A 16,252-nucleotide genomic window follows, 5' to 3' on the forward strand; every position below is an offset into this window, starting at 1 on the left:
GGTCCAGTTTCAGCGCTGGATCTCCATCTGAATGAAAAGGGCCACTCGTTGGAAGAAAACCAAGTTCACATTCTGGACAGAGAGGTGAAGGGGAAATGAATGCACCCTCCCTTAACAGAGGAGGAGGCCTCAGACACAATCTGTTCCCCATTCGTCATGATGCCCTTTCATCTGTTGGGTGTAGATGTGTCAGGTCCAAGAATAAGAAGAATAGGAATAAGAAAACCTTTAATAGTCCCGCTGTGGGGAAATTACTTCTCACAACAGCAGTACAGATGAGCGAGAATGCAGGTACAGAACAGTTTGTGTTGGCACGGTTCAAAGCAGTACAGTACAGTTAGAGTGAGTATGAGGTCATTGCAGGGTTATTGCACAGTAATGGGTATAAGATTTGTACCGGTAACAATATACATGATTGTTCACTGATTTACACAAATATTGTGCAGAGCAGGTTGCTATATAAACCACTGATGCAGTGGGTGAGTGACTAGTGGGACGTGGTCAACAGTTCTGATTATACAGTCTGACAGCAGCAGGTAGGAAGGATCTACGATATCTCTCCTTCACACAGCGAGGGTGGATCAGTCTGCTACTGAAGCTGCTCTCCAGAGCAGACAGTGAGTCCTCCAGTGGGTGAGAGTCCTGGTCCATGATGGATGTCAGTTTAGCCAGGACCCTGCTCTCACCCACCTCCTGCACCGTGTCCAGAGTGCAGCCCAGGACAGAGCTGGACTTCTTGATGACCCTGTCCATCCTGTCCTTCACTGTGATGCTGCTCCTCCAGCAGACCACACCGTACAGGATGGCTGATGCCACCACAGGGTCATAGAAGGTCTTCAGGAGTGGCCCTCTCACTCCAAAAGACTGCAGTCTCCTCAGCAGGTAGAGTCTGCTCTGACCCTTCCTGTACAGTGCATCCGTGTTATGAGTCCAGTCCAGTTCATTGTTCAGATGCACACACAGGTACTTGTAAGAGTCCACTCTCTCAATATCCCTTCCCTGGATGTGTGTTTCAGAAGCACCGGCTAGATGGTGTTGAAGGCACTGGAGAAGTCAAAGAACATGATCCTCACAGTGCTGCCGGGCTTCTCTAGGTGGGAAAGGGCTCGATGTAGGAGGAAGATGACAGCGTCGTCTACTCCTATGCCGTGTCGGTAGGCGAACTGCAGCGGGTCCAGGTAGGTTCCCACTGCAGAGCGGAGGTGACCCAGGACCAGTCTCTCCAGTGTCTTCATCAGGTGTGATGTCAGAGCCGCTGGTCTGAAGCTGCTGGGGTCTTTGGCGTGCGGTGTCTTGGGCACTGGTACCACGCAGGAGGTCTTCCAGAGCTTTGGTACCACCCTCAGCTTGAGGCTCAGGTTGAAGACATGCTCCATAACTCCACACAGTTCGCCTGCACAGGACTTTAGGAGTCTGGAGCTGATGCTGTCTGGTCCAGCTGCTTTCCTGGCCTTGATCTTCCTGAGCTCACTTCTCACCTGGGTGCTGGAGAAGGATAGGGGTGGAGGGAGTGTCTCAGTGTGGTGTGAAGTGAGGGGGTGTTGTTGGGAAGAGTCACCAGTCGTCAGGGCTGAGGGTAGAGGACTTTGTGTAAAGGTGTGAAGGGCTGTGGGGGGTGGTAATCCAGTGGTATGAGGTGACAAAAGGTTTGGAGGCAGCTGCTGGGAGGTGTGAGTGGGTGCTTGGTCAAACCTATTGAAGTATGAGTTCAGCTCGTTGACCCAGCTCAGGTCCCTCTCAGCCTGTGGGTGTGGAGCTTGGAAGCCAGAGATGGTTTTCAGGCTTCTCCACACCGAACTGACATTGTTCTGCTGCAGCTGCTCCTCCATCTTCCTCCTGTAGTTGGCCTTACCTCTCACAGATTTTCCTCCTCAGCTCCTCCCTGTTTCCTGATTTAAATGCTCTCTTCTTCTCCTTTAGCAGAGCTTTAATATCAGGGGTGACCCAAGGCTTGTTGTTGGTGAAACACCGAACCCGCCTGGAGGGAACGGTGTTTTCACAGCAGACGTTGATGTAATCCGTTAAACAGTCTGTTATTGCGTTAATGTCCTCCCCATGTGGGTCGCAGAGCTCCGTCCACGCAGTGGTGTTAAAACAGTCCCTGAGAGCCTCCTCGCTCTCAGCTCTCCACCTCCTCACTGTGCCGGGCACCACCGGCTGCCTGTGACCAACAGGTTTATACACAGGCAGAAGATGCAGTATGTTGTGGTCAGCTCGGCCCAGCGGTGGGAGGGAGGATGCAGTGTAGGCCTCTTTGGTGTTGGCGTAGAATAAGTCAAGGGTTTTATTGTGAGGCAGGTCACATACTTTGTGTACTGTACATAATACATACATACATACATACATATATAGAATACCTTTATTGTCCCGCGATTGAGAAATTACCATGTTGCAACAACACAGAGACATATAGACATATATGCAGAAGAAATAACACAACAATAATTATAAGAAATTAGAACTTTGAACCCAGCCAAAGTAGTTAATTTAAAGTTGTTAATTTAAATTTACTACAAAACTTACTAAACTAGAAGTTACTCATGTCGTGGGAAGTAGTGTGTGATGAAGAGCCCCAGGAATGCCCTCAACCACTGGTCACCCTTTATTCAGGGACAGAGCCAGCTCCTCAGATGGGGTGAGAGGAGATGGTGGTGCCCCCACCTGTCTGACAAGCCTCTGCCTTCTTTTTATTAGCTACATTACAGAAAGATTATGTTAAACATGTTTAATACATGCATCATGTAATTGTGTACTTTTACTCTTTTACTTTATTATTATTACTTTTTGTAAAGCCAACTCTCTTTCCTTCGCCGATGCAGCTGGGTTGCTTGTTCTAATAATAATCGGCTTAAATTCTTCATACACCAGCATTAAAACTTCCAACTCCGCTCCTGAAATATGCTGCCCTTTTGTTGTCGCTTCAGATTTCCATGGTGACTCGTTGTCAGAACGTCAAAGGCGGCGGACCCACATGCACAGCACGGACAGGCAGGGATATGAATAACAAAAGGATTTTATTCCAAAACTCTGAGTCAGAATCAGGCAGGGTCATACACAGCTAAGCAGACAGGATCAATGCGAGGGTTCAGGCAGGCTCAGTTCCGTGGACAGACAGGGTTCGTTTATCGTGTTGGCAGAGATAGCAGTACCGATCAGGATCAGGCAGAATCGTAATCATAAGACAGGCGGGGTCATTACCAGATAAGTTCAGCAGATGAAGCAGGCAGGGATCAGGCAAGGCTCGGTAACGGTAGGCAAAACAAGATCGGGAACACGGGTCGGGACAAGAACAAAAACGCAGGATGACGGTGAATGCACGCGAACACGAACTAACAATCTGGCGAGGTACTGGGGTGAGAGGTGGTGCTTAAATGCAAGCTGAACTGATTACTGATAAAGTGCAGGTGTGGATAATGACCGGGTGAAGCAGGGAACAGCTGTGACATGACGTAAACCGGAAGTAAGGAACCAAAAAACATGACGACATGGATGACAAACTAAGTCCTTACAAAATAAAACCCTAGAATAAAACCAGACAATACCGAAAATGAAGAACTCAAAATAGAACAAGGAGCAGGACCTGAGACTGTGACACTCGTGAATTTGGTGATCGATTGTGAATGTCTTCCTATATACGCTGTGCACGTGTGTTAACTGTGGGTTACCAAGGGAGGTAAATTAACCTAACTCATCTCAGGTGTTTTGGAACCATCATACTCAGGGTAAGCAGGTTCCGGGTTAATCAGAGAGTTCAGGGTTTAGCAGAAGGTTAATCAACCCTGCTTTATGGAACACACCCCTGGTTGGAGTCACTGAGGATCTGCCCGGGGCTCCACCCACCACAACAAATCCCTTTTAACACAAATAAACAAACATGCCAATACAACACAAATATATACACACACACAGCAACAAGTGAGGGAAAACCAGGGCAAAACACTCCCCCCAGTGGGAGGGTTGGACTGACAGAGTGGAGCCCGAGGACTCACGGTCCGTAGGGAGCCCACAAGGAGAAGCCCCCAGCACCACATCAGACCCCACAACACGATCGGTGAGGGTCGGCATAAAAGAGCCCACCCAGGCAGGAGATCCATGTAACACTAGCAGGAAACGGACCCCAGGACCAACTGTACCACACGCATACACACTCACAGACACAGACACAAACAACTACTCAATCATACGTGAACCCATGCACTCTCAGATACATATTCACACCCACACCAGAGCTTCCACCGTTAAAGGATGGAGGAGGAAGAAGTTCACAAGGAATCATTTAGAACTGGTTCAGAAAGAAACTTTAATACATAAATTTAATACATAAATCTGAAAACAAGACAGACGTAAACAGACTGAACTATGTTAAACAGTGACAACATTTCTCTGACAGGATCAAACTCTCATTACGACACATCACACAGAGACACTGAGGAACCAGGACAGAAACCAAACCCAGGATAAAGAGGTTCAGTGAATGTGGTGTTGAAGGTGTGAAGGTGGATCAGTTTGTCAGAGGAGACTCTGTAGAAGGACAGAGAACCAGCAGGACAGTCCACATACACTGATACTCTGTGAGACACAGAGGAGGAGATGGATGTTAATATGTTATTGTGTCTGACATAGTAACGACGATCAGAGCTGATCAGACTCCAGGACTGATTGTTGCGTCCAAACCAACAGTCATAACTGTCTTCTTTCCTTCTGATCCCTCTGTAACTCACTGATATATAAACGGTTCCTCTCCACCCAACCTCCCAGTAATAGCGTCCAGTCAGACCATTACTACACAGCAGCTGAGGCCAGACTTCAAATCTGTCTGGATGATCAGGATATGACTGATCCTCCTCCACACGTGTCACTTTCCTGTTGTTGTCAGACAGTTGTAGTTTCCCGTTCATTGTGTTTGTGTCGATGGTGAGTTGACAGAAATCTGATGGAGAGTACACAACACAATCCAGCTGCAGTTACTGATCTATAATCAGTTTGATGATGACTCATGACAGTTTGAAGATGGTTGAATGTTGCTGATCTCAGTAAAAACACACTTACACTTGCTCAGACCTGGTGTCAACCATCGGACTCCACCAGGCTCCACCCTGAAAGGAGGAGGGGGTCAGAGACATGCAGACATGGACATTACATGGCTCCTACACACACACATTTCAGATGCAGGCTTGTATGTAGGGATGGACATTCAGCAACAACTAAGGAGTTGGATCCTTATCCTGGAATCTACGGAGCAGGAAGTGATGTGGAGAAAAGCTTTGACTTCTCTATTTCACTTCATCACTTTCAGTCTTTCAGTCACTCTGTTACCACCAAACTACAGTAATGTGACACCACTGGAAGCAAAGTCTGAATGTGTTTATTATCACACACTCCAACTCCAAGGTTGGGTTCTAAGTTCATTAGATCTTCTACTTCCGCCCCTTATGGAGTGCAGATGTGTTTTCTTTCTGCTCCCAATCTGCTTTTGCTTGCAGTGTCCTTGTCCTGTCTTTTCTGAGCTCCCTGATCTACTATTCTGGAATATCTATCTATTGAGGACGCAGAGGATCTATTCTTATTTTGGACATTGATAACAGGGCTACTTATGATTGACCTTGACTCATGTCAGCCCATTTGGAGAAAGACAGGTGACAGATGGATAACGCCTGCAGTCATTTCCGGTTACTGAGGTTTCCTACCGCTGTGCGTGTGCGGCGTTACTCTCCGCTTATATTTTTATATCTGGTAGCGACTGCTAAGAGTTGCAAAACAAGCTTGTAACACTAAAGCATCCTTTCTTTTTATTAAATATCCTGCTAATTTTCACTGTTATCTAGGTGTTTTCTCTAATAGCGTAGCACCTAGCTTACTTCCTCCTATGGCTTCCCCCTTTTCCTCTCCCTCTCGCTCTGTTTGGTGCTCGGTGTATCTTATGTTTAGCTTATCCTCTGCCTCCTTTAGTGATGGTAATGGTATCTGTAATAAGTGTACGCTAGTTGCAGGGTTGGAGGCGAGGTTGTTAGACTTAGAGTCTCGGCTTTGCACTTTAGAAAACAGACCAGCTAGCCAGGTCCCTTTAGCCGGTGCAGAGCCTCCTAGCTTAGCTGCTACCACTTCCCCGGCTGGCCCCAGGCAGCTGGATAATAACTGGGTCACGGCTTGTAAGAAAAGTAGCTTTAGGCAGGCGCCCACGGTTCACCACCAACTGCTTAACGTTTCAAAGAGATTTTCCCCACTCAGCGACACACCCGCTGAGAAACCCACTCTGATCATTGGTGACTCCATAGTCCGAAATGTGAAGTTAGAGAATCCAGCGGTCATAGTTAAGTGTTTGCCAGAGGGGGCCAGAGCGAGCCACATTGAGTCTTATCTTAAGCTCCTGTCAAAGGATAAGCGTAAGTACGCTACGATCGTAATACACGCAGGAACAAATGACGCCCGGTTACGCCATTCGGAAGCTACTAAAACTAACATTGAGTCGGTGTGTTCATTCGCCAAAACAATGTCAGACTCCGTCGTTTTCTCTGGACCCCTCCCCAATGTCACCAGCAATGACATGGGCTGTCATCGCTCCAGCGCTGGTTGTCTAGGTGGTGTCCTGCAAACGATGTGGGCTTTGTGGCTAATTGGAGCACTTTTTGGGGAAAACCTGGGCTAATTAGAAGAGACGGCGTCCATCCCACGTTGGACGGAGCCTCTCTGTTCTCTAGTAACATTGCCATGTTGCTTAGTCTTCCCACTCCGTGACAACTTAGAGTGGAGCCCAGGATGCAGAGTCTCAGTCTTACACGCCTCTCTGCATGTTCTCTACAGCCGTCACCCACTCTTAGTCTTAGTTATCGCATAGAGACTGTGTCTGCTCCCCGACCATCTAAACTATACAAGTCACAAACAAATCAAAGAGGAGTGACTTATCAGAATTTAATAAACATCAAAACAGTTCCTCTTATAGAACAAAGTAACAATAAGTTAATAAAGTGTGGTTTATTAAATATCAGATCTCTCTCATCTAAATCCTTGTTAATAAATGACTTGATAAGTGACCATCACATACTGTAGACCTGTTTTGTCTTGTTGAAACCTGGCTGCAGCAGGATGAAAATGTTACTTTAAATGAGTCGACTCCAATGAGTCACATCAACTATCATGTTCCTAGAAGTACAGGTAGAGGTGGAGGAGTAGCAGCAATTTATAACTCTGATTTATTAATTACTCCTAAACCTAAACATAGTTATAACTCATTTGGGAGCCTCACTTTCTCATCCAGACTCTAAAACTCAGAAGCCAGTTGTGTTTTGTATTGTTTACCGTCCTCCTGCTTTATATTCAGAGTTCTTAACTGAATTCTCTGAATTCTTATCTGACTTAGTTGTTAGCACAGAAAAATTCATTGTAGTGGGAGACTTTAACGTTCATGTAGATGTTGACAGCAACTGTCTCAGCACTGCTTTTAACTCCTTAATAGACACTTGGTTTTACTCAGCAAGTAAATGAACCCACTCATCGTTTTAACCATACCCTCACTCTTATCATGACATATGGAGTTGAAATTGATAATTTAATAGTTCTTCGCCAAAACCCTCTGTTATCTGACCATTTTTTTTAACTTTTTAGGATACTGTAATTGAGCTTACAGTAGCTGGAAAGAAATGTTACTATAGCAGAGGTTTATCTAACAACGCTGTTGCCAGATTCAAGCAGATGATTCCATTATCATTTGCCTCATTGTCTTGTAGCTACACAGAGGAGAACAGTCACCTTAATCCTTATGAACAGGTTGACTGTCTTGTAGATGATGCTGCAGCTTCTCTACATACAATGTTAGACACAGTGGCTCCTCTGAAGAAAAAGGCAGTGAATCAGAGGAGGTTAGCTCCATGGTATAACTCAGACATCCGCAGCCTAAAGCACAGGACCAGACAACTAGAAAGGCAGTGGTTTTCCAACAAAATAAATGTAAACTGCATTGCCTGCCATATAAAAAGCACTTAGTGCTGCTAGAAAAACATATTATTCCTCCTTAATTGAGAAAAATAAAAACAACCCCAGGTTTCTTTTCAGCACTGTAGCCAGGCTGACTAAGAGTCATAGCTGTGTTGAGTCTATTTTCCCTTAAATCGCAGCAGCAATGACTTTATGAACTACTTTACTAATAAAATTATCACCATTAAAAAAAACATTCAGCAGCGACTTCTTCCAAATGACAGAAAGCACTGTCTAGATCCATCAACTTTAAATTTACCAAATCCTCTGTCTTACCTACACAGCTTTTTCCCCATAACTCATATGGAGTTACCTCAATAATCAACTCTTCCAAGTCGTCTTGTCTTTTAGATCCAATCCCAACCATATTACTCAAAGAAGTTCTACCTTTAATCAGCTCGTCCATATTAAATCAAATAAACCAATCTTTACATTCAGGCTATGTACAGTACCACAGGCTTTTAAGGTGGCTGTGGTCAAACATCTATTGAAAAAACCTACCCTGAACCAAGAAGAACTAGTCAACTATAGGCCCATTTCGAATTTACCCTTTATTTCAAGGATTCTTGAAAAAATTGTGGCTAAACAATAATCCGACCACCTGAATGGGAATAACCTGTACGAAGATTTTCAATCAGGATTTAGAAAACATCATAGCACAGAAACAGCTCTTGTAAGAGTCACTAATGATCTTCTATTAGCTTCAGACAATGGTCTAGTTTCTGTCCTTGTCCTGTTAGACATTAGTGCTGCATTTGATACAATTGATCATAACATTCTATTACAGACACTAGAACAGAACATAGAATCGGCATTAAAGGAACAGCACTGGGATGGTTTATATCCTATTTGTTGAACAGATTCCAGTTTGTTCATGTTAATGAGAAATTCTCCACATGCACAAGGATTAGCTATGGAGTACCACAGGGTTCTGTGCTTGGTCCAATTTTGTTTAGCCTATACATGTCTCCTCCAGGTGAGATTATTAGCAAGCATTCTATTAATTTTCATTGTTATCGAGATGATACTCAGCTATATATGTTCTTGGAACCAAATGAAACAGATCAACAAGTCAAAATTCAGTGTTGTTTAAAAGACATCAAATTCTGGATGTCCGAAAACTTCCTTCAATTAAATTCAGATAAAAGTGAAATTCTTATTGTTGGGCCTAAAAATCTGAGAGAGACACTATTGAGTCAGATAGCCACCCTGGATGGCATAACATTAGCTTCAGATTCTACTGTGAGGAACCTTGCTGTCATCTTTGACCAGGAACTCTCTTTTACATCATACATTAAACAAATCTCCAGAACCGCCTACTTTCATCTTAAAAATATAGCTAAAATCAGAAGCATCCTCTCTCAGACCAATGCAGCTAAACCCATTCATGCATTTGTTACCTCTTGTCATAGTCTCTGGTCCTGCTCCTTGTTTTATTTTGAGTTCTTTACTTTCGGTATTGTCTGGTTCTATTCTAGGGTTTTATTTTGAAGGACTTCCTGCCACTCACTCCGCAGCGTGGAGTCACGTCTTGGTTTCACTTCCGCTAATACTTTGAAAGGAATTCCTGTTTACCTCATGCCTCAACTGTTCCCTGTTTCTACCGGTCATTAGCCACACCTGCACGTCATCAGTAATCAGGTCACTGTGTATTTAAGCACCACCTCTCACCCTAGTACCTCGCCAGATTGTTGTGTGACATTCACCATATTCCAGCGTTCGGTATCCTATTACAGCTTTGTTTTTGTGAACCTTGTTTTGATCACCAACGCAGATCCTGTCTAGCCCTTGTCTGTTTTGTTTGCCTTGGCTTTTGATCCTGTCTGTTAACAACCTTGCTTACTAATTCGACGACAACACTGCCTCTGCTAGAACGGTACTGTAATCCTGAGTTTTTGTTTATGAACCTTGCCTGTCCCCGACACCGAGCCTGCCTGAATCACTGCATTGCGCCATATGAACTATCTGTGTATGACCCTGCCTGATGTTGACACTGAGTTGGAATAAATTCCTTTTTTTGTTCATATCCCAGTCTGTCCGTGCTGTGCATGTGGGTCCGCCGCCTTTGACGTTCTGACACCTGTAGGTAACTGCTTACTCATAGGATGCCTAACAGCTCCTTAAAAAGCCTACAGCTTATTCAAAATGCTGCAGCCAGAGTTCTGACAGGACTTAGAAAGAGAGATCACATTTCTCCTACATTAGCTTCTCTGCACTGGATGCCTGTAAAATGTAGGATAGAATTCAAAGTCTTCTACTCACCTACAAAGTACTCAATGATAAAGCTCCTTCTTATCTTAAAGACCTCATAGTTCCTTATGCTCCCAGCAGAACGCTTCGTTCTCAGAGCGCTGGGCTACTTGTGGTTCCTACAGTCTTTATATGTAGAACGGGAGGCAGACCTTTTAGCTACGAAGCTCCTCTCCTCTGAAACCAGCTCCCTCTTCAGGTTTGAGAAGCTGACACACTCTCCACCTTTAAGATCAGGCTTAAAACCTTCCTTTTTGATAAAGCTTATAGTTAAAGAGATGGTTCAGGTCACTGGCAATGATTGTTATTCAGAGGAACCATCTCTTAGTTAGGCTGCAATAGACACAGACTGCTGGGGGACTTAATTTATACACTCCTAGCTCCTCTAGCTCCTCTGTTTCCTTCTACCTCTTCTGTCCAATAACCTCCCATCATTGTTCTATGTTCAACTAACCTTGTCCCTTTCTCTCCAGTAGTTGTGCTTCTCCCCCGCTCTCTCTCTCTCCTCCACTCTGTCCTCACCTACAGGTATCATTGGACTCAAAGTTTGGTATCTGTGATGGGCAGCTGCGGATCCCACCATCCTTCCTGTGTTTAGTCTATGGTCCAACCATCCTGCCTGTGCTCTGTTTTTGCTTGTTGTTGCTTTTTGTTGTTGGTGTGCCTTTCTCTCTCTCTCTCCCCTCACCCCAACCGGTCGAGGCAAATGGCCGCCCACATCCAGCCTGGTTCTGCTGGAGGTTTCTTCCTTGTTAGGGAGGGAGTTTTTCCTCTCCACTGTTGCTGTCAAATTAAATGCTTGCTGTACGTGGGATTTGTTGGGTTAAGTTGTGTAAGGCCTTAAATCTACCTTGTAAAGTGCCTTGAGATAACTTTGTTGTGATTTGGCGCTATATAAATAAAATTGAATTGAAATTGAATTGAATTGAACACTTGGTTACTATTGTGACAGCCTTGTCCGACAGGCTTGAGGAGATGTCACAGGACCCCATGGTCCCGCAAGAGGCGTTAAAGCTCTGAGTTCTGACCATTTGGACGATTTATCTGGACAAATTAGTCATGGATTGTTAAAATGTTACCAGACTTGGCTGTGTATTATTCTGTCCCTTCTCCCTTTCACCCTCCCTTCCCGGGTCCAATCTATCTCACTGGCTTTGACTCTATCCTCTTTCCCTAATTGTGTCTCCCTTCAAGGACAACTGTTGGACTGGCTTGTAAACACCTTTGTTGACCTCGGTCATACTTCTATAAACAACACTTCACTATACTGATGCAGATACACCCCCTCCCCCACCCACCACCACCACCATCTTACAGTCTCACTGTGTGCTCTACGACCTTATCTATCTGTCCTGACCTATCTAAGAGAAAATTCCAGAGCAAGGCTTCCACTTGTACTGTGTGCTACTGTGTGTGCGTGTGTTTTTGTTTTGCATTGTTTTGTGCTGCAACTTGCTTCCACTGTCAGCAGAGACGTGGTGCCATAAATGGCAGGGTGTGCCAACACCAAGACAAATTCCTAGTTCTTTAAAGTACTCTACAGGAACTGGCAATAAAGCTATTTGTGTTTCTGATTCTCTCCACATCCCTACTTGGTCCTCCGTCAGACACTGTGTGTAGTTGTGTCTATACCTGAGAGAGTCCAGTCTCCAGTGTGGATCCTTGACTCCAGCAGACAGCAGCTCCACTCCTGAGTCTCCTGGATGATTGTAGCTCAGGTCCAGCTCTCTCAGATGGGAGGGGTTGGAGCTCAGAGCTGAGGCCAGAGAGACACAAGCTTCCTCTGAGAGCAGACAGCCTGACAGCCTGAACACACACAATGTTAAAGCACACTTACATACTACAGTTTGGATTAGAGGCACATTTGAGCATCCACAGTGGAGAGAAACACTAAGAACTGTTTCACAGGTTCCTGCTTAAAATGTGATCTGATCATCAGCAACATGACAATGAAAGTCTGGAAACTTGAGTCAGATACTGACAAACATGGTGAACAAGCAGTAAAACAAAGATGGAGGAGTTGAAATCAGTTCACATCTCATTTAATATATGTGATTAAACAGAAATGTTAAGAGTTTATTGATCCTCCACAGTTTAGACTTCCTGCCTGTTTAATAAATTGGTTCTGTAGTTTGAGCTCATTAAAGGACTTTACAGACAATGTGAGTGTGAGTGTTCTGCACATTTCATAGATGATCTTTAGCTTCATGACTCCTGACCCGAGAGTCTCCAGTCGACAGTGAGGACTCTTCAGTCCAGCAGACAGTAGCTTCACTCCTGAATCCTGCAGGTTGTTGTTACTCAGGTCCAGTTCTCTCAGACTAGAGGACCGAGAGCTGAGAACTGATGACAGAGCTTCACAGCTTCTCTCTGACAGGTCACACACACTCAGTCTGAAAGATGAAGATGTGGGTTAACATTGAAACGAAACCAATCAGTGTCTTATAGCGTCATCAGGATTTTCTCAGAAACATCTTTGTGTCTTTATTGTGATTCATGCGTTTAATCCATGTTGTCTTGATGGAAATAGAACCAACAATATGATCCTGACTGAAATGTTCTTGTCTAAACTCTGATAAACACAAACTACAATGTCTCGTCTTAAAGCTTCAACCTCCAGTTTCTGTGTCTGAGTTCAGACACTGGACAGAGACAGAGGAGTAACTTTCTCATCACATGTTAAATATGTGGTTAGTGGATCTCACAGCTCAGATGCTGTCATTCACCTGGATGTGGTTTCATCTTCTCAGACCATGTAGTGATTTAAAGAGAAAGTTAGTGCAGCAACAGTTTGGTTCTGCTGAGCAGAGGTTTCTCCTCCTGCTCTGTCATGTATCTCACACTCACTGAGAATACACAGAACTAAACCATGCAGTCTGACCTCAGAGTCTCCAGTCGACAGTGACGTCTCTCCAGAAAACCACACAGCTGCTTCACTGATGAATCCTGCAGGCTGTTGTCACTCAGGTCCAGTTGTGTCAGATGTGATGGGTTGGACTTCAGAGCTGAGATCAGAGAATCAAAGATGATCTTTGACAAACTCCAGCCACTTAATCTGAATAAAGAATAAAAGATGCACAACATTCATACACCTGTTAATGTCAGCACCGATTCACAAGCTGCTGCTGGAACCAGTAGAAAACCAGAAGTGTTGGATCAAAGACTTCATCTGGTTCCTTTCATTCATTTACTGAGTCTCTGCTGCTGTGTCATATTTAAAGAAAAAGACGTCACAAACTTTATGACTATATGAGTCTTTTATCATTCTAGATTCAAGTGGAGGCGTTTGAAGTGACAAGTTGAAAAACATGAACTAGTAAAAAACACTGACCTCAGAGTCTCCAGTCGACAGTGAGAACTCTCCAGTCCAGCACACAGAACCTTCACTGATGAGTCCTGCAGGTCATTGTTACTCAGGTCCAGATGTGCCAGATGTGACGGGTTGGATTTCAGAGCTGACGCCACAACTTCACAGTAAGTCTCTGTGAGTTCACGGCCAGAAAGTCTGTGGTGAAAGAAAATATAGTCTATAAATGTGAAGTGACTTAATGAATGTTAATGCTGAAGCAGCTGTAGCTCAGTTGGTCTCATCCATCAAAGTGTGAAGCTCTGTTGGTTGCACCAGATCCCAGAAATCCGAACCAACGTGTGTCTGGACAGAACCAGAAGAACCAAAGACAGATCATAGAAACATGTTGCAGACACTTCATCCACTGAAAGAAATGACCATCAGCTGTGATCACACGTCAACTGTCAAACGTTTTTAGCAGAAACTCTTCAGAGCTAAAGTTTCTCTGTTGGGTTTGACTTAAAGCTCAATCGAATAAAGAAAGACAGAAGATCCTGATGTTCACTAACTTTACAGCTGCTTTGATCTGGTCCTCAGCAAAGACGTTTTTAGGAACCAGTAGTTGACGTTTTCACTTTGTGAACTTTTAGATTCTGTGTGTAGTGTTTCTCTTTGACACTGAGGCTTCAGCTTCATGTTGCTGTAGAATATTTATGATCACATTAACAGTGGACTTACTTAAACTTTCTGCAGTTCCTCACAGCTGGGATCAGTCTCCGTCGTCCCTCCTTTGATGTTTTGTACTGGCTCAGGTCCAACTCATCCAGAACCTCCTCTGACATCTGCAGCATGTAGGCCAGAGCTGAGCACTGAAACAAGGAGAGTTCCTTCTCTGATCTGTTCTCTGACTTCAGGAACTCTTGGATCTGCTGATGGACTGAGTGGTCGTTCATCTCCATCAGACAATGGAAGATGTTGATGCTTCTGTCTGGAGAGATTCCACCACTGTTCATCTCCTTCAGGTTGTTGATGATTCTCTGGATGATTTCTGGACTGTTCTCTGTGTGACACAGCAAACCTCCTAAGATTCTCTGGTTGGACTCCAGACAGAGGCCATGAAGGAAGCGAACAAACAGGTCCAGGTGGCCACTTGGACTCTGGATGGATTTCTTGATGGTTATACTCAGGACAACATCCAGAGCAGCATTGGAGGTTCCTACGAAGTTCTCCAGTTCCTCCATCTTCCTGTTGGTGTAACAGAGCATCGTGTGAACAGCAGCTAGAAACTCCTGAATGCTCAGATGAACAAAGCTGAACATCTTGTTCTTGGCTTTCCTCCTTCGCTCCTGTTTAAAGATCTCTGTGAACACTCCTGAACACACTGACGCTCCGCTAACATCGATGCCGCTCTCATTGAGATCTTCCTCATAGAAGATCAAGTTTCCCTTTAGCAGCTGCTTAAAAGCCAGTTTAGCTAATGACTTGATGTAGTTACTGCTCTGTTCTGGTCTATACTTGTTTTTAGTCTGATCCATCTGAAACCCCAGGAACTCTGCGTACATCTCTGTCAGGGTCTTGGGCAGCTCTCCTCCCTCTCTGGTTTCCAGCAGATCCTCCAGAACCGTAGCAGTGATCCAGCAGAAGACTGGGATGTAGCACATGATGTGGAGGCTTCGTGCCGTCTTGATGTGGGACATGATTCTGTTGCTCTGCTCCTCATCTGTGAATCTCTTCCTGAAGTACTCCTCCTTCTGTGGGTCAGTGAACCCTCTGACCTCCGTCACCACGTCAACAAAGTCTCTATGAATCTGATTGGCTGCTGCAGGTCGTGTGGTGATCCAGATGCGAGCAGAGCGTAGTAGTTTTCCTCTGATGAGGTTTGTCAGCAGCTCATCCACTGAGGTGGACTCTGTGACTTTACCTCGACCCGTCACCTCCTCACTGGTGCTACAGTCCAGTTGGAGGCGACTCTCGTCCAGTCCATCAAACACAAACAGAAGTTTGAACCTGCTCTTGTCATAGTTGCTGTTTCCTGATGACTGTAAATGTGTAAAGATGTAATTCAGAGCCTCCAGACTGATGGACTCAGTTTCTGGGATACATTCATGAATAAGCTCTGACAAACTAAACTTCTTTCCCTTCAGTGGATTCAGCCGACGGAAGGTGAAGGGGAAAATCAGATGCACGTCCTGATTGGACCTTTGTTGGGTCCAGTTCAACACAAACTTGTTCACAAGGACTGTTTTTCCGATTCCAGCAATTCCATTGGTCAACACTGTTCTGATGCGTCTGTATTTACCAGGGGAATGTTTGAACAGGTCACTGGGCTTCACTGGCTCCTCTGCTGACCTTTGCTTCTGCTGTGTCGTCTCAACCTGTTGGACCTCATGCTGTGTGTTGATGTGTGAATCCAGCCCAACTGTGATGTACAGCTCTGTGTAGATGTCATCCAGTCGTTGATCGTCTTCTGACCAGCCTGGTTTCACACACAGAAATTCGTCTTGGAGGTTTGATTGAAGCGTCTGCTGGTAATATGTGATGGGCCATGGCTCTGGTACTGGAACCATCACATCTAGGTCCAACATCACACAAAGAAGACAAAGTGTGAGGTGTCAACAAATTGAGTTTAGTCTTTGTGTTTGTAAACATAACTAGAAAAAGTAATTTCTCGAGAAATTACGTGGGAGAGCTGATCTGCTGCCGCAACGATGACAAACGCTGATTAAGCTGCTGACGTCAAAA

The 16,252-nt window shown here is 44.8% G+C and overlaps 1 protein-coding gene across 5 annotated transcripts in view; it reads right to left on the reverse strand.

Annotated features, from left to right (window-relative positions):
• Positions 1–4,281: 4,281 nt before the first annotated feature.
• Positions 4,282–16,252, reverse strand: part of LOC129603767 (NACHT, LRR and PYD domains-containing protein 12-like) — a 50,588-nt gene continuing 38,617 nt past the window's right edge. For 3 of the 5 annotated variants that reach the window (XM_055506745.1, XM_055506749.1, XM_055506748.1), the window contains 7 exons: positions 14,249–16,082; positions 13,553–13,726; positions 13,103–13,276; positions 12,405–12,614; positions 11,854–12,027; positions 5,050–5,096; positions 4,282–4,930 (listed from right to left, as the gene is read on the reverse strand). In XM_055506745.1, coding sequence (XP_055362720.1) covers positions 4,404–4,930; positions 5,050–5,096; positions 11,854–12,027; positions 12,405–12,614; positions 13,103–13,276; positions 13,553–13,726; positions 14,249–16,082 — 3,140 coding nt within the window. In that variant the 3' untranslated portion in view covers positions 4,282–4,403. The remainder of the gene's footprint in view (positions 4,931–5,049; positions 5,097–11,853; positions 12,028–12,404; positions 12,615–13,102; positions 13,277–13,552; positions 13,727–14,248; positions 16,083–16,252) is intronic. The other 2 variants (XM_055506747.1, XM_055506746.1) reach the window with 2 other exon arrangements.

Source organism: Betta splendens, unplaced genomic scaffold (assembly GCF_900634795.4).
Source record: "Betta splendens unplaced genomic scaffold, fBetSpl5.4 scaffold_31, whole genome shotgun sequence".
NCBI classification, from domain to species: domain Eukaryota; kingdom Metazoa; phylum Chordata; class Actinopteri; order Anabantiformes; family Osphronemidae; genus Betta; species Betta splendens.